This window comes from Polyodon spathula, chromosome 6, assembly GCF_017654505.1.
Source record: "Polyodon spathula isolate WHYD16114869_AA chromosome 6, ASM1765450v1, whole genome shotgun sequence".
NCBI lineage: Eukaryota > Metazoa > Chordata > Actinopteri > Acipenseriformes > Polyodontidae > Polyodon > Polyodon spathula.
In genome coordinates this window covers 37,742,289-37,768,788 of record NC_054539.1, presented here as the reverse complement: position 1 = coordinate 37,768,788, position 26,500 = coordinate 37,742,289, and the positions used below count along the sequence as shown (strand labels likewise).

Here is a 26,500-nt window from a genome sequence, read left to right as displayed (position 1 = left end):
TGCTTTGCCACTGTTGCCGTCTAGTTGCTTTCTTATTCTTTACGTGTTTACGACAGGCATTATGATATTTAATGGTATTGACTCGTACATGATCACATGAGTTACAGCAAAACTTTAGGAATACTATCGCATCATCCTCATATATCACTGGCTTGAAACATAAAAAGGAAAAAGTAAGATTATGCATATGCACACCTGAACTATCAAATCATAATACATATACAGGTGCAAACTTCAAACACATGTAAACTGATAAAGCTACTCATTTGGAATGTCCAACATGTGTTTCTAGCACTGGTTTACCATCCTTGTTCACTGGTATGAAGGTCATTTGGTAGCACTTTTTGGTACCACCTACCCTGTCTGAACTATATAAAAATTCACAATGTTTTCAGAACACTGAGGAACATTATAAAGTACTTCAGAAACCATAACAACTTTTTTTTTTTTTTTCAACACTATGTTTAGTACAGTGCTACCCCATTATAACGTGACCTGTTACAGTGTGGAATCGGTTATAACGCGGTAAGGTCGTGGCTCCCATTTCGCCCATAATGCAGTTTGACTTACAAAAATTGGATGAACGTGCCAAATACCTTAAGTGATCCTGGTGATATTGTGAATTGTGCTAGGATAAATTCTAATAGAAGCTCAAAAAAAAAAAAAACCTACAGCACTGATCTGTTTTCATAACCAACAATGGACCCAGTTTTTCAAAACAATATATTTATAAATAAAACAATAGTTATTCATACCATTATTATCAGTAATAATGGAGAAAAAATAACTGAGATAAATGTTATGAATGAAGTTCATCTTATATACACTCTTGATATCTGCAACTGTTGTAAAAACATATATAATAAAACACATGACAGAATAAATGTTCTAATATAATTATAGTTCAAATACATCAGATTTACAGTGTTTTTGTTCCTTTCTTGCCTCTAAACACATTCCTCTGATGTTTACTGTCTGCATGCTGCTGAAAACTTTCTCCACCCTTTATAATGTAAATACCCTCTGTCACAAAAAACAAAAACTTGCAGGGAGTGAAATTCAGTCCCTCCCTTGTCCTTTGATATGTGTTTCCAATCAGTACAGAAAAGTATGGTGGCACAGTAAGTCAATAAAATGCAGTGCTTTATCATGATTACCCAATCAAGGGCCCAGAAACACACCAGTATGATATGTCTCTTTTTTTTTTTTTGTTCTTTGTAAATATCTTTTTCCCAAACCGCATGTTTGAAATATCGATTAGTAGCCATACATTATTGTCAGCAGCAGTATGGATTGCCTTGGGTTATAAGTTTATTGAAAACTGACATTCTGAGTCAGTCACATAAAGCCACATAGAAAACCACGTTTAGCTAAAAATTGTGGTGAATTCACTTTACTATATTGGCCAGTAGAAGGCAACATGAAATAAAATAGCAGGAGGAATAAAATGCAAGTCTACTAAACAGTTATAACAATTAAATTGGCTAAAGGACATTTGCATTGCGGTTCCAATTACCAACACCATTGTAAGTGTATATTGAGAGGGGGTTACCAGCAGGCTTGTTGGGGTTTATTACTAGTAAAAATTATACTGCCAGTAAAAACGTAGACTGCGCCAGCAGTTAAAATCAGGGCTGAAGAAAGATAAATAGTTTGTTAGCCTGAAGTTTATTTTAAAAAAAAAAAGGGATATTGGTAGTTGTACATTTTTATTGTTGCGCTATATATGGTGATTGCTGCACTATATGACTTGAGGAAACTAAATGAAGTGTCATTTTAGATGTTTCATAAGAAATCAACAAGTAATAATACTCTATCAAGCTAATGTATAAAAATGTATAGATTAACTTTAAAAGGCTTTAGTCATTGTATATAGTATTCAGGATGTTGAAATGTTGACTTTTTTAAAAACAAACGACAAAGTTCATGTGCATCTGTCAAACATACACAAAGCTATGTTTGCCTTCATATACAATGAAATTCTGATATACACAATGATTTTTGCAAAATAATGCTGATTCATGACAGTTGCCTTTTTGCAAAACTGTAGACACTTGCATCCACATGATCCCACAGTAGGAATAATAAGTATACAAGATAATGTCAAATAGGGTGTAATGTGCTTTTACATGCCTACTCTATTTTCTTTAGACATTGGCAAGGTGCCTTATCATGTGGGAGGAGATCCTTCCCAATGCCCAGTGGATCAACAGTAATGTTCCCCAAGTAAGTGTGTCATAAAGCCTTAGTCATGCTATTATGTGTTGAATATGCAGTATAATATGCCTCTGTTTGTTTTAATGGACAAGTTCAGTGTACGTAAGTAAAATGAAATCTGAACCTTATAGTCTGACATTCTAGGTAGTTAAGGACTGCTTTGTCAGTTCATGCCTCGTGTCTTTTGGCTAGAGATTGAAATGCTGAATTTTTATTACATCTAGATTATTCGAGAGAACAGTGTATCCCTTCAGTCACAAGAAGTATCAGCCTCAGAGGACCTAAATATGGAAACACTGGCGTAAGTTTAGACTGAAGAATTTTATGAATTTTTAGACCCTCTGGTTCCTTCATCAGATTTCAGCTATTATATTCATTTTATTTTTTTTGCTTATCTCCCTGTTTTTCAGTCAAGCCCACATATACATAATTGCTGGCGCCTGCATGGCTGTAGGGTTTCGATTTGCTGGCACTGCTAATTCAGATGCATTTAACTGTTTGGTAAGGACACTTGTCACTTTGATTTATTTATTAGTATTTATTCTTTTAGCAGCATTTTTTGACATGTTTAATTCTTTTGTCTTTTTCTTACAGTACAAGTTTGCAAGAAACTTTATGCAGTGTTTACCGGCTTCTACTGCTGTGATAGTAAGTTGTTTCCTTTTAGTTGTTTCATTTTTCAAAATGAGTTCTGATATGAGACATATTAACTTTCTAAATCACACAAAAAAAAAAGATTCTATTCAGAAAATGCTATTAAACATAAAAAGGGTATTGGCTTACTGATGACCTGATGTGTAGAAACCAGATTAGATATGGTTGTTTTTTGTTATTACAGATGGGTCATTACAACCTGGAGACATGCCTCAGCATTGTGCTTTTGTCACTCTCCATGGTGATGGCCGGTTCTGGGAACTTGAAAGTCCTCCAGCTTTGCCGCTTCATGCACAAGAAGACAGGCGGAGAGCTGAACTATGGGTTCCACATGGCTCACCACATGGCACTGGGGCTTCTCTTCCTGGGGGGTGGAAGGTATATAGCATTGTGCTTGAAATATACAGAGATCCGAGTAAAATAGAAACACCTAGAATACACTTTCCCTAACTTTTTTTTTTTTTTATTTTTTTTTATTTTGGGATCCCTTCTGAGTTATTTTATATATAACTCCATGTTGCAAGTGAGTTTGTTATGGTTGGCATGTCAGCAGATCTCATAGACTTAGGTGGAGAACTGGTCATATGCACTTACTTTCACATCCAAAAACTGCACATATAATCCTTTTATTGGTTGTTCATGAGCAAGTATCAGCATTGATGACAATGGATCATTCTGGAGAACAGACTTTGCTCAGACTGCTACATTCACGTGGCAGTCATTGAGGAATAGCAATCATTGAGGAATGGCAAAGCATTCCTTTAATAACACAACTCCATTTCAACCTGACTTACATGACAGTGGCAGATGTTTTGTACAACTGGTATATTTATTAAACCAATTTTAGGTTAAAGCAAGGAAACCTTAACAGATTTGCACGGTAGTGCATTCAGCCACATAAGAATAATATTCTGTTTTAAAACCTTTAAAGGTCTGCATTTTTAGACTGAGAAGTGTTTTTAGGCTGCTAAGTAAAAATGAAAGCATATGCATTTGTTATACATAAAAAATGCACTTTCCAAATGTTTGTGGTGAAAGTCGGCAGGAAACCACATTTTAACAAGTTATTGTGTGAATATAGTAAACTACAATCCATGACAGTTTAATCATATTACACATGCTGCTACTTAAGAGTACATGTTGAAACATTCTGGTTACAAAGTATAGTTTAAAATACATTTCAGAATTTTTTTAAAATATTTCATACCTTATTTTTAACACTACAGGTATACACTGAGCACTTCAAACTCTGCAATTGCTGCCCTTCTGTGTGCTCTGTATCCTCATTTTCCATCTCACAGCACTGACAACAGGTAGGAGTCTTGTTTTTAACTTCAAATACAGTTACTTAAATACACCGAACAGATTTTCTAAAATAAATAATATATATATATATATATATAGTAATTAGATATATATGATATATCTAATATCATATATATATAATATATAAAAACCTAATTCCAATTGATTTATTGATTTGTTTAAATAAAAAAAAAAAAAACTTGCTCTAAAGTGCACACTTATTCTTCTCTTTGTAAATTTAAGAATTCCAATATACTTACATACCCTATAGATAAAAAAAGGACCAAACTGTATTGCATGTTTGTCGAATGTGTCCCAATATGTGTTGGTTTAGGTTGTTACTTCTACTTTATTACAATAAATTGAGCAACTAATGTGACACTTTATGCAAAACTGTGGTATTGCTATTCTAATTTTTGAATACTGTTTTGTTATACGCAAGTCTCAATACAGATCTAGACACACTATCGCCACATGCAAAATAATTGTGTTTATAGATTTGGAGACATCTTTAAAAGACATCTTATTGAAGAAGCTAAATGTATATTAAATGAAGACAGATCTTTATAGAGCTCTACATTCTTGCAGGGATTGAGATGAACTAGGGAATGCAATTTTAAAGTTATGAAAATAAATGTAGTTAACTAATCACCCTTTTTTACTGTTACTATAATAATGGGGAGAACAAGTTAGCTCTCATTGTTTTACTGTAGATATTGCTGTAGATATTTATATGGCTGATCTCTTTAGTCAAATTGGCTAATTTTGTACATGTAAGATGTATTGGTTCAGATTAGTTATCTGTATTGTAAATTATTGGAAATTTCCTGTATTGTCTGGTAAGTGTAAAATGGTGTTCTAGGTATCACCTTCAAGCTCTGCGGCATCTCTATGTGCTGGCTGCAGAGCCCCGCCTCCTGGTTCCTGTTGATGTAGATACAAGTACCCCATGCTATGCACTGCTAGAAGTCACATACAAGGTAATGTGCAATACTAGTTTATACAAATATGAAATTTATTCAGTTGAACAAATACCAGTACCTACTGATTAATAATTTTAATTTGCACTGCCAGTGCTCCACTGCTGATAACACAATTACATTCCAAATTAAAGAGAATGTTCTCATATATACAGTATATTAACAGTGTGTAAGTGTTTTACTAATCTGAAGAAATTAAGAATCTCAAATCTAGTTGACGAAGGTGTCTTTTCCAATGTCTGTATATTTCAGTGTTAAAACATTTAGGTAGATGGAAAAGTCTTAAACACACTTTGTATACATTTTCAACTAAACTTGAAAAACAAAGTGCCGTTTGATAAGGTGTATTTTTACTATGTTTGTTTTCCATAGGGAAGTCAGTGGTATGAAGAAACTACAGTTGAACTTATGGCTCCTACCCTGCTACCTGAACTTGATTTATTAAAGCAGGTAATATGTCTCGAGCGGTAATGTGGCCTGATGTTTTTTGTATGTTTTAAATCATTAGTATCACCTTAAACAATGAGTTTTGTATTACTTGATTATCCACAACCAAAGTTGAATGATTACACTGATCAGTACACATTTAAATTAGCATTACTACAATGTGTAACTCTGGTTTACCTGCCAGTTACGGTATTTAATATATTTTACAAGCTTTTATGTCCCGTCCTGTCCCGTCCCCCTAAAGTTCAGAAGTTATAGTTAATATAAAAAAAAAGACTTAAATCTGATTTTTTTAACTCTTCGTTTTCCTTTAATCTGTTTTACTATCATCAAAAGTACAGATTAAAATGCATAATTTGTATCGTTTCCATATATATATATATATATATATATATATATATATATATATATATATATATATATATATATATATATATATATATATATATATACCCCATATATCATATATATTATATATAATACAATGGCTAAATGGGTAAATATGAAAGATGAGTAAAAATAGAAACAGTTCACATCGTGTAATATAATCCCAAATGAAATGTAAACCTATTTTCTTCCAGATCAAAGTTAAAGGACCAAGGTACTGGGAGTTGACCATAGATCTTAACAAAGGAACCCAGCATTTGCAGTAAGTACTTTATATGAAAATTCTGACTGCTATGTAGAATGATAAATGAAACACTGAAACCAGTAGACCATCTCATGCAAAAAAAAAAAAAAAAAAAAAAAAAAAAAAACTGCTTACTACTGTATATGGAAGTAACTGATTTAAAATGCTGATATAGCTGGTGATTCGTTAATAGTAGGTTGTCATATAGATGCTTTGATGACACAGTCTATACAATTCACCACTTTGGGCACAGACAGACATTCAATACAAGGATTTAGACAATTTAATGTATTTTTTTTTTTTTAAATCAGTTGGCCACTTAGCATATCTAGGGGGTGATGCAAGTATAGATGCAGTGCAAATAATTGCGGATGCAAGATTCAGATTGCATTGCGAATTACTCAACGCACAAATAATGAGCCTCAATTATTATAACAAGGGCCTCTATGAACGCATTGGTCTGTTTAGCAGCCACACTTGCAGAGTTAGGAGTACAGAGAGTAGTAGTCACTGTATGACATTTGTGGAGCACGAAAATACAAACCAAAAAGATGTCAGAGGAAGGGCAGCAGGGGAAAAAAAAGTTTTCTGAGGAGCAAATATTCCTTACTGCTGAGGTCACTTGGCATGAAACGGAGTTGTTTGAAAAAGCCTCATCCAACAGTTATGATAGTATCCTTAGGAAATTATATGTATTCGCCTGCCCTGTTTAGCATGACATCCAGAAATGTGCCTAGCACTCTGGAAAAGGTGGACTGGGCCATCCCTCCAGACATTCCAACTGTGGTCTGAAAGGAACCAGAGGCTAAGTAGAGAACACAGCACTTTCTCATGTGCAGGGATAGCAGTTCCTAGATTGACACGGGGGTCTAGTTCATCCGTCAATTCAGCTATTAAGTCTAGGATGTCGTGCAGAGTAAGAAAATAACACTTTATCATTCATAACGAGATAGATAGATAGATAGTACATACGCAACACAACAACAATATTTTATGGATGTTTAAGTATGAATCCGGATTGCTGGTTATTACAACAAACAAATCATCACATATTCTCTCTTTATTTCAATAGCCTACCACCAAATTCCACCCCGGGGATTCAAAAGCTTGGGGCCCCTAAAGTTTTCGTTCACTTCATTGAAGTAATCTCACAACACTTTTGCTTGACGAACTGTATGTGTCATACAAGGTATCAACTGAATTTTTTAAACAAAATATTATTTTAAGTAAAATGCTTGAGTAATTTTTATTTTTTGTTGTTGTTTTTTTTTTTTTTTTTTTTTTTTTTAAATCATGTTGAAATATAATGGCGCTCAAACATAAACACCTCCTGTCATCCGTGCTCAGTTTGGGAAGCAAAGCATCAGCAAGCTTTCACTCTGTCACTCCCTGTAACTACATCCCTCTTCTTTGAATGAACAGCTAAATCGAGATTCCTTCTATCATTGATTGCTTCAAGTATCCAATAAAAGAAAATCATTGATGTTATGAACTGGAGTTTCCACCTATCGCTGTCCGTTTGTTTTTCATAAAACATTGAAGCAGCAAACCTGTGCTTAATGTCTTTGATATGTCAGACAGGGTCCAGCATGCGACCGCAAGGGTTCAACGATAAAATTTGAGTTCAATAAATAAAAAAAAGCCTATTTTTTTAACTTTAAAAAAAAAAAAAAAAGTTTTATGTAAACTTCCCCAGTTCTTTTTTTTCTACATTTCTGTATTTGTTGGAAGAAATGCATGACTTTAGCTGAAAATTGCTTTTCAGAAGCATAGCCTGTTTTTGTAATTTGGATTCGTTTCGGCATTGTTATTGGAGTCTGGATTTTGAAATAATTTTACGCGGCATTTTTAGTTAGTGTATTTGCCATGTCGTTACCTAATAAAAATTTAAATTGTTAGTTTTTAATAGCAATTTTCCATTTACAGTATTTGCAGTACTTGGCAAAACGCTAGCCCCTCCTCCTTCCTTGTGTGCTTTCTGTGTGTTAGTAAATCGAGATGCTTTGTTTTAATGGCCCGCATAAAGTTTTTTGTAACTTGGTCCTTTTGGTTAATTTTTAAATACGGAATTACAATCCCCCTGTGTATGGCTGCATTATTTACGAATCAGATTTTACTGAAATCTGTCCAGCAACACGTGACAAATCTGAAACCAAAGCATTGGCTTGCGGTCTAATTGACCTTATTCTAACAAGCTGTTATCGGCTTCTGGTGTCTAGAATTAAGAGGTTTTGCAAGTAATTAGAAAATGCAATATTTTGTCCTGTTTTCATAGGTATATTATGACCATATCTCAGATGGCAGTAGGCAGAAGACTAGATTATTTGGAAAGGGGTACAGGGCCTAAAAAGTTTGAAAATCACTGCTCTAGAAGACCTGTGTTGGTAATCATAGAATCTTGGTGGCTATCATTTGTTACCTACATCTTTTTCTTTTCTTTTTTTAGATCAATTCTTTCCAGAGATGGCATCCTATATGTTAAACTGAGAGCAGGAAAGGTTTCGTACAAAGAAGATCCGACGGGTTGGCAGAGTCTTTTGGCACAGACTGTAAATCATAGGAGTCCTGAGGTTCGCGGTTTTAAGGTTTGTTTTATATTAGGTTCTCTTTCAGTTTCACATTGTACAGACCCTGTAGACAGACCCTGGGTTTAGTTGGGTACAGACTAAGGGTTTTCATCTTTTACATTTTTTATTGATCTATTTAAGCACAAATGTTTGCTGGTAATATGAAATTGTAGTGAAAGACAATTACACTTAATACAAAGTATTAACATGATGTTTGTGAAACCAATCCATGTAACGTTTATTCTTGTCATCTGCATATACAGTAACTTGATTCTTGCCTTTTACGATTACACAAACAGAACCGATATTCTAGCAGATTTTAAGCTACTAAAGTAATGCACTGATTGCATTCTTGTACTACAACCAGGACTTCCCCATAACTCCCCCACCTTCCCTGCAACCACTGCAGAACATAACATCACCTGTTAAAGCTACAGCAGCTCAATTATAAATCAGTAATACAACACAAATGGTGTTTTAATGATTGCATGTAGAATTTAGCATTTAGATTATATGCAACTTACACTATTTATTGCAAATGTTTCAGAATGCCAGCTAATGTTTAATTTTATATATATATATATATATATATATATATATATATATATATATATATATATATATATATATATATATATATACTTACACACTTAGTGGTAGCCAAAACCAGCTATTTACCTGTCGTAGTGTGATAACATAACAATGCTGCAGCTTTGCAATGGTGTCTTTTCTGCCATTGCATTAGCTGCACTTCATTAGGCCTGCCACCAGTTGGCACAAGAGAGCAGAAAATGAATTAAAGAAAACATAAGGGAGTGCTGAGTTGAGTCTTGTGTGGGTCTGATTTTTACGACCTACTTCAACCGAAACCGCTACTACGGGACCTGAACCTGCAACCTGCTGCAGCACAATGTTCTTACCCGCGACCTGACCCAACCCTTTTTAATAAGACCTGCAACCCGACCCGAACCTGCAACTGTTTGTCCTTTTACCTATTGCCTGCGCCAACTGTCTCTGTCACGCTCTCACATTCACACACACATATCTCTACCATTCTTCACAGATTGAGTTTATACAATAGGCTATACAAAGTAGCTTTGGCTATACAATAGGCTATACAAAGCTGCACGTAATGCTTGTTAAACAGTCATGGAGTGAGAGAGCTACGAACAGATAAGTGACACAGTGTCTGAGTTCGCTTGTGTTTTACGCTTATTGAGATTGTTTTCATGTGTTTTAGTAAAATTTAACTTCACTTATTGTGCACTCAGCTGTGGTTGTTTTGTTTAGTCCCTCAGCTGCCTTGTGCCCCACGTGAAGCCGGCAGCTCTGCTGCCCCTTCCCCGGGATCGAAAGCCTTAAAATCTGAGACAGACAGTCACAATGCAGTACTGTAGTTGTCAGTACCACTCTGAAGGCTATGTACTCGAATATAATTTACATATATGGCCAAAAGCTTTGCATCACCTAGTAGAATATTAGGATGGAGACATAATTAATATATAATAAAAAAGAAAAACCTATATGAACATAATTTCGATATGTTATTTAACATCATGTAATCTAGAAACTACAACTTGTGTCTCAAAAGTCTACGGGAAACTACAATAGTAGTACAGTATTTCATGTTAGATTTCGAAATGTCCCAATCCGTTGCTGGCAGCAAGTAGCCTACTACTAAAGTGTTAGAAAATATAGCACCTTTTACAGCTAAAAATAGCAGTGAACTACAGAAATAACAATAAAAAAAAGGCAGGAAGGATGCTTATCAAGGACAATGTGTAAAATACTAACTTGCCTGTCCTTTTTTGAAATATGGGAGGGATCAAGCATTTCAGGGTGCTTAGACAACAGTTTCATTCATAATTTTTCCTGGCAAGCACGTGTTGTCAGCATTTAAGAACATAAGATACTTTACAAACAAGAGGAGGCCATTTGGCCCATCTTGCTCATTTGGTTGTTTGTAGCTTATCGATCCCATAATCTCATCAAACAGCTTCTTGAAGGATCCCAGGGTGTCAGCTTCAACAACATTACTGGGGAGTTAGTTCTAGGCCCACACAATTCCTTGTGTGAAAAAGTGGCTCCTGTTTTCTGTTCTGAATGCCCCTTTGTCTAATTTCCATTTGTGACCGCTGGTCCTTGTTTATCTTTTCAGGTCGAGAAAGGCCCTTGGGTCAACATTGTCAAAACTTTTTAGAATTTTGAATGCTTGAATCAGGTCGCTGTGTAGTCTTTTTTGTTCAAGACTGAATGAATAGATTCAATTCTTTTAGCCTGTCTGCATAAGACATGCCTTTTAAGCCTGGAATAATTCTGGTCTCTCTTCTTTGCACTCTTTCTAGGGCAGCAATATCCTTTTTGTAGCAAGGTGACCAGAACTGCACACAATATTCAAGATGAGGTTTTACTAATGCATTGTACAGTTTTAACATTACTTCCCTTGATTTAAATTCAACACTTTTCACAATATATCCGAGCATCTTGTTGGCCTTTTTTATAGCTTCCCCACATTGTCTAGATGAAGACATTTCTGAGTCAACAAAAACTCCTAGGTCATTTTCATAGATTCCTTCTCCAATTTCAGTATCTCCCATATGATATTTATAATGCACGTTTTTATTGCCTGCGTGCAGAAACTTACACTTTTCTCTATTAAATGTAATTTGCCATGTGTCTGCCCAGTTGTGAATCTTGTCAAGATCATTTTGAATGACCTTTGCTGTTGCAACAGTGTTTGCCACTCCTCCTACTTTTGTGTCGTCTGCAAATTTAACAAGTTTGCTTACTATACCAGAATCTAAATCATTAATGTAGATTAGGAATAGCAGAGGACCTAATACTGATCCCTGTGGTACTCCACTGGTTACCTTACTCCATTTTGAGGTTTCTCCTCTAATCAGTACTTTTCTGTTTTCTACATGTTAACTGCTCCGTATTCCATGTACTTGCATTTCCTTGAATCTGTACTGCGTTCAGTTTGAGAATTAATCTTTTGTGCGGGACTTTGTCAAAAGCTTTCTGGAAATCTAAATAAACCATGTCATATGCCTTGCAATTACCCATTATCGATGTTGCATCCTCAAAAAAATCAAGCAAGTTAGTTAGACACGATCTCCCTTTCCTAAAACCATGTTGACTGTCTCTCAGGGTACTGTTACCATATAGGTAATTTTCCATTTTGGATCTTATTATAGTTTCCATAAGTTTGCATATAATAGAAGTCAGGCTTACTGGTCTGTAGTTACCTGGTTTTGTTTCCCTTTTTGTGGATCGGTATTACGTTTGCAGTTCTTGTCTGTCGGTACAACCCCTGTGTCAAGACACTGTTGCTTGATTTTGGTTAGCGGTTTGTAAATAACTTCTTTCATTTCTTTGAGTACTATTGTTTATTTTAAGAGCTCCTAGTCCCTTTAACACTTCTGCCTCAGTTATGCTAAAGTTATTTATTACTGGATGGAACAGGTTGACATGTGAGGCAAGTTGTCTGTATCCTCTGTTGTAAAAACTTGTGAAAAGTAATCATTTAATATTTGCTATTTTTTTCTTCATCTACGATTTTGCCATTTGTATCTCTTAAACATTTACTCTCCTCTTTGAATGTTCTCTTGCTGTTGTAATATTGGAAAAACATTTTGGAATTGGTTTTAGGCCCCTTAGCAATGTTCGTTTCAACTTTTTTCTTGACCTTTCTAACTTCCTTTTTGACTTGCGTTTGCAGTTCAGAGTACTCTTTCTGTGTACTTTGTTTTTGGTCCCTTTTAAGCACTCAAGTGCCTTTTTTCACTGATTTTTTTTTTAATTGATCTATTGAACCATTTTGGCAGTTTTGTTTTAGATTTAGATTTGTCATCTTTTGGGATGTAATTGTTTTGCACCTCTAGTAGTACATTTAAAAAGAACAGCCAACCTTATTCTATGGATGTTTTCTCTATTTTACTCCAATCTACTTCTGTTAGTCTCTGTTTCATACCTTCATAGTTTGCCTTTCTAAAATTGTAAACCTTAGCTTTAGTCATTACTTTTTGAGGTTTAGAAAACACTTCAAATGAGACCATGTTATGGCCTGAGATTGCCAGTGGTTCTCTGACCTCTGTTTTAATTATTCTGCCTTCGTTACTTGAAAAGACTAAATCAAGGCATGCCTCCCCTCCTGGTCGGTTCCTTAACAGATTGTGTTAGGAAGCAGTCATTTGTCATTTCCACAATTTCAGTTTCATTTGTCATGCTCCCCACTAGGTTTTCCCATTTTATTTGGGGGAAGTTGAAATCCCCCATTAATATGGCTTCTCCTTTGCTACATGCATTTCTAATGTCATTGTAGAACAGATTATTTAGCTTGGCATCTGAATTTAGCGGTCTATAGCATTCTCCTATTATTATGCCCCTTGAATTTTTGTCCATTATTCTGACCCATATTGATTTTGTGTTGTTTTCTTCGTCCAGATTTAACACCTGGGCTTCAAGACTGTTTCTTATGTATAGCACTACCCCTCTGCCTCTTCTGTCCTGTCTGTCTTTCCTATACAGTGTATACCCACTAATATTATATTGGTCTCCATCACTCTCAGACAACCAAATTTCTGTAACACCTATCACATCATAGTTACGTGGTAGTGCAGTAGCTTCAAGTTCTAACATTTAGTTTCTGAACATTTTTGGTGTTTAGATAAATAAATTTAATGGCTGTCTTACCTGAGTTGTTGCCCTTATTTTGAAGTGGTCTGCCTTCTGTTTTTTTTGTTGATTTCAACCCCCTTCCTTTCTAGTTTAAATGCTTCTGAATCTGGCTGTGATTTGTTAATCCACAGACGGTACCATGCGGCAGCCACAAAAAATCCCTCGTCCTGCGCTGATCTGTCCAACACCATATGAAACCAATGGCGGCAATACAGGCAGCAAAATGCCTTGCGTACCGCGCAGGCTTAGGTCGGCTACTGGTACTCTTTCTAAGCTGCTAGCTTCGGTTGAAGCATAAAATAATGTTTTGTTATTAAAACTATATTAAAATAACGGTAATTGTTTGGTTACCGTTTTGTGTTCAAGAAATTGTTCTCTCAGTTGAATCTGTCTTTTTCCACAGAAATACTAAAACGGCTGCTGGGCTCAGCTGTCCTGCGGTAGACAGAAACGTTCGCACTAGGTAAATCTTCTTGCAGGTTTTCCTACTGAGTCTCGTTGCCACATTTAAGAACTGCTTTCAGAATTAGTGTAAAGACTGGTAAGGCTCTAGTAGTAGGCTTTCCATGGGTTTTGAGCTGTTGGTTAGCTAAAAAAACGTTATAGACGGGCATCCCTATATCGCTCTTGTGGTAACTGTAGGTCCCAGACCTGCTCCCATTCCCACCGGTACTTTGTACAACGAACGAGGTTATCCTTCCGATTCACTAGCAGTTGCCCGCAGTCCTTCCAGCAGTGTTTCGTTGCCGCTGTGGTCTCTGCTTGCAGTGCCATTGCGAAGGCTGTCACGACTTGACAGCAAGCTTCCTCTAGTCTTAGGATTGTGTTGTGTTAAGCCAGAAGCTGTACAGGTGGGTATCCTTGCATATTGCATGTTCTTCGGTAAACTGTAGGTCACTGACCTACCACTGTACTTTGTACTGTGCACTGCACCGTAAGTTGCACCATACTGTGTGTACCGTGCACCGTACCATACCAAGGGTACCGTGATCTGTACACCATACCATTTACGCCATACCGTGCATTGTGCACTATACCGTACCGTGATTCATGCACCATACTGTACCGTACGTACTTACCACAGTACACACCATACCGTGCACAGTACCATACCGTGGGTACGATGCTGTGCGCACAGTATTGTACCGTTTGCACTGTACCGTTTGTACCATGTATTGGGTACTATACCGTACCATTCACGCCATACCGTGTATACTGTGTGTAGTATACCGTACTGTGCGTACCTTACCGTTGCACACTCCGTACACTGTATCGGGGGTACAGTGCCCTGTGCACCGCACCGTGCATTGCACACTACATCGTATGCCATGCACCACACCATATGCCGTGCACCGCACTGTACCGTTGATATGCTCTGTGTGTACCATGCGGCATTGCTAAAGCATTCTCTACGGTGCCTAGGGCCCGTGCAGGTATTTAATTGTAACCATGGCTGGACAGTACCATCCCTGATCTAATTATCGGTTGCATAGCAACTTTGCTGCATGCATTATTCAACAGTCTCCTTTGGGTACTAGTAATATATGCTGTTATAGATTTTACAGCTGATGGTCGTTTGCATTGCACACTACTGTGGTTACATTTTTCTGGGGTTTCATTCTTGCGATTGTATTCAAGACAGGTCTCCCAAGGAAGACAGGCATGGCAGATGCGCAGTATGGGTCCGGAGCATCCTAAAGAGGCACTAAATTACCGCAACTCCTAAGCGTGTATTGGAGAAGCGTCACGCAGCCCTGTAGAGCGCTCTTCGTCCATTCCACCTGGACAAGGCTCCCTTCCATTCATGGCTCAAAAAGAGGGTTGTATCCTCTCCTGAGGGCTCTGTGCATAGGGAGTGTAGGAGAATCTCACGTAGAACACTGCTTCACGGCCTTCCTCATCCTCTCCTTCTACTTCTTCCTCCCCTTCTATGGTTTCCCCTCCTAAGAAGAGGTGGAGAAAGAGTCACCGGTCTCATAGATAGGAGAGCTCTGAGCAGCTGGATAAGCTCTGTGAGGTGGTCTCCCAGCAGGGCAACATGTTGGCTGAGCTACTGTGTGACCGCATGTACCATTAGAGCAACACGGAGTAGTACGCACAGAATGGCAGCAAGATGATCTGTTGTCTGTCGCTTCTTCTGAGGAGGTGGTCGATCAAGAGTTCCCCTCAGGAGGATGACTCGAGTAGCAGAAGACCAGTGGCATATATCATTGTCAGCAGAGCTTTTGCTGCTGGTTAAGTTTTAAATGTCCCATGGCCTGTAAATGACAAGCGGAAGCACTATTTTTGAGGATGATTCCGCTCCTTCTCAGGTGTCACCTCCGGTACACCTGGGTTTTCTTTTTTAGGTGCGTTCATCATGGGGTCACCCTGCTACAGCACCTGTAGCTTCACGTTCCTTGGACGCTGTACAGCTTCCATGAGGGAAAAAGCTTGGCTGATTTTCCACCAGTAGATTCTGCTGTGCATCACTGGTGAAGTCGCAAAGCTAGTGCATTTGATCAAAGACGCTACCTGCCAGAATAAACAATGCAGGGTTTCGGAGATTATTCTCAAGAAGGTTTACTCAGCTGGTGTGTTTGCTGTGCGGTTGGGCAACTACAACAGCATCCTGATGGCTTACCAGAGCTGTTTGTTAAAGTCTCTTTCACAAAACCACAGACTCACACCACAGCAGCGTGAAGAACTGCGGCTGGTGAATAAGAACCTGCTCTGTATATCAAAATTTAACGAGGCAAGCAGTGAGCGGGAACTTGCTGCCTTAATAACCACAAGACTGCAGCTCTGGCTGTCCTAAGAGCATATAGCAGACAAGGCACCACTGCTGAATGCTCCCATTGCTCCATCACACAGTTTTGGTCCTGCGGTAGATGATATGCTGCCGCACTGTCATCGTGCACAGGAGTCAACAAAGGAACTGGTGCGCCTGTTTCCCAAGCGACCTCCCCCAGTACATAGACCAGCTCCCAATTGGCGACCAAGGTTCCAACAACCTCAGAGGCCAGCACAGCCGACTCCTGCTAAAGCCAAAGGGGGTTTTCACAGCGACCCATGGCTGCGCAAAGGGGTAAACTTCAGTAAGTTCAGCTGTGAAGCTCAGAGGCATAAGCCTCAAGCAAAGCAGCAATCCTAGCAATTTGCTGCCACAGGTCCAGGGCCCCTTTTCTGGGAGTCACCTGGAGTACTGGCGTCAATGCATCTTGGACATCTGAGTGTGCAATACTCTACAGACTGGCTATTCTCTGCAATTTAGACCCGGTCCTCCTCTATTTCTGGGTGTGACTACAAGTTCCTGCTATAGAAGCAGGCTATTTGCATAGTTCTTCCTCTTCACTTGGAGGAAGGATTTTACTCCAGGTACTTCCTGGTGCCCAAACAAGATGGTGGCCTCAGACCAATCCTCGAATCCACATGCAACAATTTCAAAGATTTTACTGAGTTACAGTTCATATAAGGAAATCAGTCAATTGAAATAAATTTATTAGGCCCTAATCTATAGAATTCACATGACTGGGAATACAGATATGCATCTGTTGATCATGGATGCCTTAAAAAAAAAAAAAAAGGTAGGAGCGTGGATCAGAAAACCAGTAAGTATCTGGTGTAACCACCATTTGCCTCATACAGCGCGACACATCTCCTTCGCATAGAGTTCAGGCTGTTGATTGTGGCCTGTGGAATGTTGTCCCACTCCTCTTTAATGGCTGTGTGAAGTTGCTGGATATTGGCAGGAACTGGAACACTCTGTGGTACACGTCAATCCATAGCAGCCCAAACATGCGCAATGGGTGACATGTCAGGTGAGTATGCAGGCCATGGAAGAACTGGGACATTTTCAGCTTCCAGCAATTGTGTACAGATCCTTGCGACATGGGGCCGTGCATTATCATGCTGATACGACAATGACGACGTTGACATCAGCAAACCGATTGCCCACACAAGGCCATACACGCTGCCTGCCATCTGCCCGGTACAGTTGAAACCGGGATTCATCCATGAAGAGCACACTTCTCCAGCGTGCCAGTGGCCATCGACGCCGAACTGCAGTCAGGTCAAGACCCCGGTGAGGACGACGAGCACGCAGATGAGCTTCCCTGAGACAGTTTCTGACAGTTTGTGCAGAAATTCTTCGGTTGTGCAAACCAACAGTTTTATCTGCTGTCCGGGTGGCTGGTCTCAGACGATCCCGCAGGTGAAGCTGAGCTAGCATGGTTGTGAGGCCGGTTGGACGTACTGCCAAATTCTCTAAAACGACATTGGAGGCGGCTTATGGTAGAGAAATGAACATTCAATTCTCTGGCAACAGCTCTGGTGGACATTCCTGCAGTCAGCATGCCAATTGCACGTTCCTCAAAACTTGAGACATCTGTGGCATTGTGTTGTGTGACAATACTGCACATTTTAAAGTGGCCTTTTATTGTCCCCAGCACAAGGTGCACCTGTGTAATGATCATGCTGTTTAATCAGCTTTTTGATATGCCACACCTGTCAGGTGGATGGATTATCTTGGCAAAGGAGAAATGCTCACTAACAGGGATGTAAACAAATTTGTGCACTAAATTTGAGAGACATTAGCTTTTTGTGCATATGGAACATTTCTGGGATCTTTTATTTCAACTCATGAAACATGGGACCAACACTTCACATGTTGCATTTATATTTTTGTTCAGTGTAGTAAGACCAGGCTACTTATTTTCACATCCAGATAAAATCAGGGCACAGGAGGTATTTCAGGTTCGCTTTACAAGGGACAGCTTACGAGTTTTGGGTATTGCCATTCGGTCTCTCTCTAGCCCCCCTGTGCCTTTTCAAAGGGCATGGGGGCCTTTCCGGCTCCATTCAGACTCAAGGTCATCAGAGTGCTCAGTTACCTGGGCAATTGGCTCATTTCTGCTCAGTCTCCAGCGCAGACAGGGGCTCATACGAAACTCATCACAAACCACGTACTTCGGCTGGGTCTGTCAGTGAACTGTGCAAAGAGCCAGATGACCATGCTGTCATGCTGTCTGCAGGAAGACAGGGTTCAGAGAATAGCCATCGTCTGAAGCTTTTTCAGCTCAACAGAAAGCTCACAGTAGTGGCATTTTAGCAACTTGTAGGCTTGATGGCAGCAACTTCCCAGACCCTTCCTTTGGGTCTTTTGCCTGTGCGCCCTCTCCAGGGCTGGTTCAACAGCAGGGTTTTTCAGCCCGCATTGAACTGTAGTCGTCTGCTGACAGTGTCTCAGCACTATCTGCAGGCGCTATCCTGGTGAACACAGCCTGCTCACCTGTACTTAGGCGTAGTGCTGGACAGCGTTACCAGATGCATCCAGCCTCGGCTGGGGCGCCATGTGGAACGGCAGGGGAGTGCAAGGAGTATGGAAACCCCCTTGGCAGGGTCTCCATATAAATATTTTGGAACTGCAGGCAGTGTTTCTAGCCTTGCAGAATTGTTTACTGGAGGTTCAGGGGAGACATGTGCTTGTCCAGATGGACAACATTACTGTGGTAGCTTACATAAACCATCAGGGCAGCCTCAGGTCTCCCAGTCTCCATCGGGTAGCTCACAGGCTGTTGCTTTGGGCACACCATCACCTCCTCTCCTCTGCAAGCAGTACATCTGCCTGGGGTGACAAATTAGTCAACAGACCTGCTTTCAAGGGGAGTCCCCAGTGCCTCAGAATGGAGGCCTCATCCAGTGACGAGCCTCATTTGGCAGTGGTTCAGGAGAGCACAGATGGACCTCTTTGCCTCCCAAGAATCGACCCATTGTCCCCTCCTGTTCTCAATAACTGGTCAGGGACCTGGTGGCAATAGATGCCTTGGCACACCAGTGGCTGAGGCAGCTACTGTATGCTTTTCCACCACTCACCATGCTCTCGCTGTGCCTGGCAAACATCAGGCAGAAACAGGCCAGGGTGCTATTAATAGCCCCCTATTTGCCCAGAAGACCATGATATAGCTTACCGAAACGCTGAGACCTGCTCAGTCAGGTACTTGGGACGTTGTGGCACCTCGACCCATCGAACCTGCAGCTCTGGGTCTGGCCTGTGAACAGCACCATTTTAGCTGTCTAAGGCTTTCTAATAGAGTCATTGACACTTTACAGAATGCCAGAGCGAAGTCCACGCTTTCCCAGTATGGGTACAAGTGGGGTGTTTTTCAAATGTGTTACCTGTCTAAAGGTTTTGACCCTACTGCAATTTACAGGACCTATTTGATAAGGGAAAATCCCCCCCTACATTGAAAGTCTATTTGGCAACCATTTCGGCTTGTCATATTAAAATTGATTTAGTCTCCCCAGGAGTGAATTTTCTGGCAAGGGCAATTTTTGAAAGGAGCTCACGAGGCTTAATGTGGTGCCTGAAGCACTTGTGAAGCCTCCCTATGAGCCCTTGCATTCAGCAGAGCTGAAATATTTCTCTAGGAAAGCGACTTTCTTACTTGCGATTACATCTGCTAAGCGTGTGGGTGAGGTGTAAGCTTTTTCGATTGCAAAAGCCTGCTTAATGTTTGCAGAGGCCAGGGAGAAAGTTACACTTGGCACTTTTCTAAAAACCTTCTCCACGTTAACCAGACAGTGGAACTTGAGGCTTTTCATCTGCCTCCTTTCCATTCTGATAGGGCGGCAGCTCCATACACTTTGCGTTTATGAATTCAGTGTATGGGGAATGTTTATGTAAAATTTTAAATTATTTAAAGAAAGTACTATTACAACCAATCCAATTATTTTATTGTGGTTTTTTTTTTGGTTTGTTTGGGTTTTTTGTTTTTTTGTTTTTTTTTGGGAATCCATGATGTTTGTGTGTGTCACCCCGGAAATCACTCAAGCATTACCAGTGAAAAACATTGATCCCTCTAAACGTGTTTTACCGGGTTGATGAGGGGAACCTCGATTAGGAAAACCGCTGTTTGATTAAAGCACAGAACGTTATTTTGTGATAGAGGTGTGGTACAGTAAAAAAAATCTGATTGCCCGTCAGGCAAGCAGCCAAAAGAAACACATTGTCCAACAGATTTTTTTTGGTTGTCCCGGAACGCTGGGCTAGTGATTTTGCGAGCCTTGCTAACTTAGTAAAATCACTAAGCCAGACATGTTTTTCAATGTAAATTTTCTGATACTGTTTGAAAGAAATATGTTGAATAAAAAGAAAAATTAACTTTTAGCAATTCCCATGCTACATAATGTGGGTGTAAGTCTCACCCACCTGTCCCTTTTAATTAGGGTCAGTAGCCTGGTCAGGTTAAAACTTAATTCCCCACAGTTCCTTGCACCTGAGAAGTGGTGTTATCCCAGCACAACACAGTTGGTTTGTCGTTTTGTGGATGCTTAATTTGTCAGATTCTATCTTGTCTAGTCTCTCAGATTCGATCTCCAAATAGAATTATGTAATTTATTTTGTGTTACTGACAGTTGTGGCAGTCTGCCTAGGTTTTGATATGTCGGTCTAGGTTTTCATTGAGCAGGTGTTCGGTACTAGATCTGTGATGTTGTGCTGGGGTAACATCACAGGTCTAGTGCAAGGCTGACCAATCAGAGCTCAGGAATTTCTTGCCATTGTATAATATTGGGTGTACCTTCTAGCAAGTACCATTTTTCAAGATTAGTTTTTTGTGCACCATTTTTTGATACCTCGTTCGGGTAGACAAAATTGAATCAGGTATGAATAATCGATTAAAATCCCTAGTACAGATGCAAAAGATGCCTCAAATATAATTTATTATATAGATAGATTTTATTTATTTATTTATTTGTATTTCCCTCTCAATTTTATGCCGTCATTCGGTTCTGTGTTACGTTTCTCGAGTATGTAACAATATGACTTTTCAAGTCTTACATCCTCACCTACTCTAGTTTGTGGTGTATTTCCCTTAATATGACTAGCCTCACAACATGAACATGAATAACCATAAAACAATTTAACTTCATGTCCAGAAAAAAATGTGTTTTGAAAATATGAATACATTCAGATGTTGCAAATGCTTTCAATGTGCTGCAAGGGTTTTCACCACTTGTTCCCCTGGTCTTTTAATGCTCTTCAAAAAATGACTCTTTTAAAAGCTGTTTTGCCTGTTCTTGTGACCTGTGAACCTAAGTGTCATTGGGCCCTGCAGACCGACTCTGTGTGCTTCACAGTTCTCTTTATCTTATTAGTATAAACTACCTCTGCCAAAAATATGTACAGTACAATTTGTTTGAACTTGCTTTTCACTTTGATCCTAAATCATAGTATGGTGAAAACTGTTTGTTTCTCAGTTTTAATCACATTATGTAGTTGATTCAAAGTGCTAGGTTGTTTATTTTAACAGCAATGTTTTTTTATTACAATATTTAATTCATTTAACTAGCTATTCCATGAATCAGCTTTCACAGTACTAGGTGTCATGCAAGTTTAACTTTCACAAGTGCTTTCATTCATCTTTTTGGTTGTTGATTAAAACTGAAACTGGTCTCTGTTTAACTGTAACCGTTTATGACGTCATGCTTCTCTCCAGTTACAGTACTTGTTTATCAGTTTCTCTGTCTTGGTGTTTCATGTCTCAATCTTTTTTTCTTCTATTTTTTTCACATACATTAAAAAAAGCATTATAAGCCCATGTTGATGGTATTCTTCTCTGTAACAGAGCTTACATATTTCATTTATAACCTGTTACTGCTGGAAAGTAGTAGCAAAAAGCATGACTGTAATGTTCACATTGGCAAGTAGTTCTGGTTAAGATAGCTTGTCCTAACATATAAAACTGACTTTTGAAAATGTGAAAAAGTATGGTTGCCACATTTAAACTTGTAAACTCCTGTATTTAGTTTACTACTACTACTAAACATTTATACAATCCATAAATTGAGCAGCTGACAAACATTGGCTGCATTTTTATTTACATACTTGCCATGTCAGCACTGGTATACAAGTGCCTGTTAAACTGCAGTCTCCTCAGTCTCCACAATGCACCTGACTGGACTTGCAAATTAATACCTTGAGACTTTCCTTTTAGAATATAAATTGCCTTACTTGTTTATAATGATGCAGTCGTCAAAATTTTAAAGGATTTTTTTTTTCCTCTGCTTATATGAAAAATTAAATTTCTGTTTTTCTTTACGTCACAGCCTGAAGCAATTAAAACGTTTACTTCTGATGCTGCCCTGGTATCATTTGCAGAGTGTTTTTGCAAGCCTGCTAAAAACTTAGCACATGTAAGTATCTCATACTGAAAATCTTATATCAGATCAAATTATATGTTTTTAATGTTTTGAAATGAAACTTGATGCGATGCTGATTTTATTTAATGTGTTAACCTAACTTGTGTGGCACTTTCACTCAGCAGTGTACTTCTGTCTTTCTGCGTCCTTTAATAAAAAATGGTTTGACTGGCAATAACTTCATAATGCAGCATATTTGGTAAAACACATTACATGCTTACATCCTATAAGATTATACTAACAAAAAAATAAACCAACAAAAGATTGAAACCAAACATACTGTAATAAATAAATATGCAGCAAAAATAATTAAATCCCTCTTGCATTACATAAATAATGGAACCGTGAGTGTAATGGGTTGCATAACTGCCCAAAAACAATACCACACCCACTTTCCAGTATTTCTCCAGCTTCTCATGCTAGGCAGAGATATGCATGCCGTCAGTATGAAAATAATCTATTATTGATTTTCCTGAACACAAATTCAGGTGATTTTCCACCCATTGCTGCAGAAGAAAGGTTAGAGCAAAAGAAAATGCGATTTGCTGTTATGATTGCGAAGGATAAAATGTCTCTTTCCTCAATGTACTGCCTATATTAAAACAGAACCTTACTCTGTAGTTAAAGCAAAGGTTATCTCAGTTGCCATCACTGTTACATTCAAGTGTGTTTAGTGGTTCATGCATAAGAAAAAGCCAACTGACTACAGCAAGATCAATCAATATAAAGAAGTGATGGAGGCTTTGAGTTTGAAAACTGACAACATAGAGTATTTAAAATTAATTTACTGAACCTTCATCCCAGTTCTACCATTTCTTTCATTAACCCAACTAATCAGCCCAACCAAAGGTTAATTTTGCACATTGTTCCATTGTGTTTAATTCAAAGAAATGTTTTATTATAATTTCAAATTTTGAAGTAGTGCATGTTTCCTACTTTAGAAAAAAGTTTGTTATTATAAATGAACATTCTTTCACTTCTAGAAACAAGATGTCTTGTCATTATTCACATCTATCCTCTATGAGTGTGTTACCCAAGAGAATCCAGAAATCCTGCCAACTTACATGGCCATAGACCAGGTAAGGGACAGTTCAACCTCAAAAATAAAACTGTAGGATGGCACGATTGTTTGATTTCTTGAATGTTTACTGTAGAGTGTATCCTGATACTGGGCATGGTATGCCATTTGATTTATTTCAAAATTACTTTTTTTTTTTTTTTATAGACAAGATGACCTGTCAGACATGAGATTACTTCCTTACTGCTTATTTTATTGTAGAAAAAAAAAAAATTTTTTGCAGGCTGTTAGAAGACTGGAAAGAAAGGAGATGTCCGAGACCTTTGAACTTTGGCAGATAAAGCTAGTTTTAGACTTCAGCAGCTCCAAGATTCTGCAGGAGAGACTGAGACAAACACCGGGTGAAGGACTTCTAATGAACTCAGAATTTCTTCCAGTAATGAAGTGTTCATCTGATAACTCTCTGGATCAGTGGCTTTATGGTAAATATGATAAAACATTTAGTTTAACTGTTTCCTGTAAAGACACTGTGGTTTCACTAGTTAATTTTATCAACAAATCAATTAAAAATAAAAACCTGAAAAGTCTTTTATTAAATAAGTATTCACCTCCTTTGCTATGACACTCCTAAATAAGCTCAGGTGTAACCAGTTGCCTTCAGAATTCACACAATAAGTTAAGTGAAGTCCATCTGTGTGCAATAAAAGTGGTTCACATGATTTAAGATTTAATACACCTGTCTCTGTAAGGTCCCACAGTTGGGTAGTGATTCCAAAGCAAAGATGCTACCCTGAAGACCAAGGAGCTTTCAAAACAACTCTGGGATAAAGTTGTGGAAAGGCACAGTGGTGGTGGCAGCATCATGCTATGGGGGTGCTTTTCATTGGCAGGGACTGGGAAGCTTGTCAGGGTAAAGGGCAAAATAGATGGAGCTAAATACAGGCAAATCCTTGAGGAAAACCTGCTTCAGTGTGCAAAAGACCTAAGACTGGGACGGAGATTCATCTTTCAGCAGGACAGTGACCCCAAGCACAGCCAACGCGACACTGGAGTGGCTTAAAAACAATAAAATGAATGTCCTAGAGTGGCACAGTCAAAGCCTGGACTTGAATCCTATTGAGAATCTGTGGCAAGACTTGAAGATTGCTGTCCACCAATAATCCCTATCCAACTTGACAGAGCTTGAACAATTTTGCTTAGAATGGGCTAATATTGCACGATCCAGATGTGCAAACCTGACTTACCCCAAAAGACTCACAGCTGTAATTGCTGCCAAAGGTGGTTCTACCAAGTATTGACTCAGGGGTGAATACTTATGTAACCAAAACATTTCAGTTTTTTTTTTTTTTTTTTTTTTTTTTCATCAATTGTTGTTTCTTGCCTCTTCGGTGTATTGAGTAGGTTGTGTAAATCAAAGGAAAAGAATCCCATTTTAATGCATTAAGATTTCAGGTTGTAACACAAAAAGCTGTGAAAACATCCAAGGGGGTGAAAACTTACTATAGACACTGCAACAGTTCAAGTTGCATTTACTTTATTCCCAAAATATATAGTACATAAAGATACCGCATTTTATTTTTATGATGTTTTCATTCCTTGCCATTGCTGTTTCTTCACAGTAAACAATGGCCATATGTACGTTTTCATGAACTAATAACACAAGGTTTACTTTTTTGTAGCTGAACAAGCAAACGAAAACTGAAATTTAAACTTCAAATAAACGTGGAAGTGACAAAGTGAAGGTGAAAAAACCTCACCATTTTGCTTCTCGTTTATTACTTTCCACATAACAAAAAATATATCAGGACTAGAAGTTAACATTTTAAGGCAGTACTGAGGATTTGCTACATGTCTGGAAAGTAGGTAGCAAAATGGTCTCATTCTGTAGCGGTTATCTGAATAATAATTATATATAAAAATAATAAAAAATAAATAAACACCTACCTACTGTTTTAAGTAGACTGAATAACCCAAACTATCACGCTTATCTAAGTAATGGAACTAATGCAATTCCTTGTTGATGTATTTTGTTCCATCCTTAAGTTCTACACGAATGCAACCATATCTGTGATCTAAGCATTTGATATGCAATCAGTACGGTTAAACAGGTTATGTTTCATCAGTACAAATTAAGTGGTACAAAATTATCCTCATGTCTGCAGTTGTTGACTGAGATTTTGGTAACTAACATATCATACACACATGAAAACAGCAAGTAAAAAAAAAATGTGCTGCAATGTCGTTGAATCCAGCATTGTGTGACCTTATAACTTATAAGGTTACAACCACAACCGAGCGGTTTTCAGAATAAAAGGTAATTCCAGTGTAGTACTGCTACTTTTAAAAGATTCATGCAACGTGTCTTACTAAGTGGTTTGTTCATAAATATGTATGCTCCCACCCTGCCTTTTCACTGCATTTTAAATGCTGTACAATTTTAAAGAAATGAACTAAATAATAATGGATCTCTACTCTGAATAGCTTGTTCCATCTCATCCCACAGATGCTCAATTGGATTGAGATCTGGTGACTGGGCAGGCCACTGCAGTAAGCTGAATTCACTGTCATGTTCATGGAACCATTCCTAGCCTTGTGGCATGGGGCATTATCCTGCTGAAAACATCCATTAGCAGATGGATACACTGCTGCCATGAAGGGATGCAACTGATTGGAAATGATGTTCAGATATCCTCTGGCATTTAAACGTTGCTCCACTTTTATCAATGGGCCCAATGTGTGCCATGAAAACACACCCCACACCATCACACCACCACTACCAGCCTGCAGTGTTGACACGTGGCATGATTGATGCACATACTCA

General features: G+C 38.5%; 1 protein-coding gene across 2 annotated transcripts in view; it reads left to right on the top strand.

The window, feature by feature from the left end:
* The window catches only part of anapc1 (anaphase promoting complex subunit 1), a 106,755-nt gene that overhangs the window by 74,212 nt on the left and 6,043 nt on the right, over positions 1-26,500 (top strand). For both annotated transcript variants that reach the window (XM_041252816.1, XM_041252815.1), the window contains exons 34-46: positions 2,152-2,226; positions 2,442-2,518; positions 2,628-2,718; positions 2,812-2,865; positions 3,056-3,249; positions 4,098-4,184; positions 5,039-5,156; positions 5,529-5,606; positions 6,185-6,252; positions 8,681-8,819; positions 22,569-22,655; positions 23,645-23,740; positions 23,963-24,161. In XM_041252816.1, coding sequence (XP_041108750.1) covers positions 2,152-2,226; positions 2,442-2,518; positions 2,628-2,718; positions 2,812-2,865; positions 3,056-3,249; positions 4,098-4,184; positions 5,039-5,156; positions 5,529-5,606; positions 6,185-6,252; positions 8,681-8,819; positions 22,569-22,655; positions 23,645-23,740; positions 23,963-24,161 — 1,363 coding nt within the window. The remainder of the gene's footprint in view (positions 1-2,151; positions 2,227-2,441; positions 2,519-2,627; positions 2,719-2,811; positions 2,866-3,055; positions 3,250-4,097; positions 4,185-5,038; positions 5,157-5,528; positions 5,607-6,184; positions 6,253-8,680; positions 8,820-22,568; positions 22,656-23,644; positions 23,741-23,962; positions 24,162-26,500) is intronic.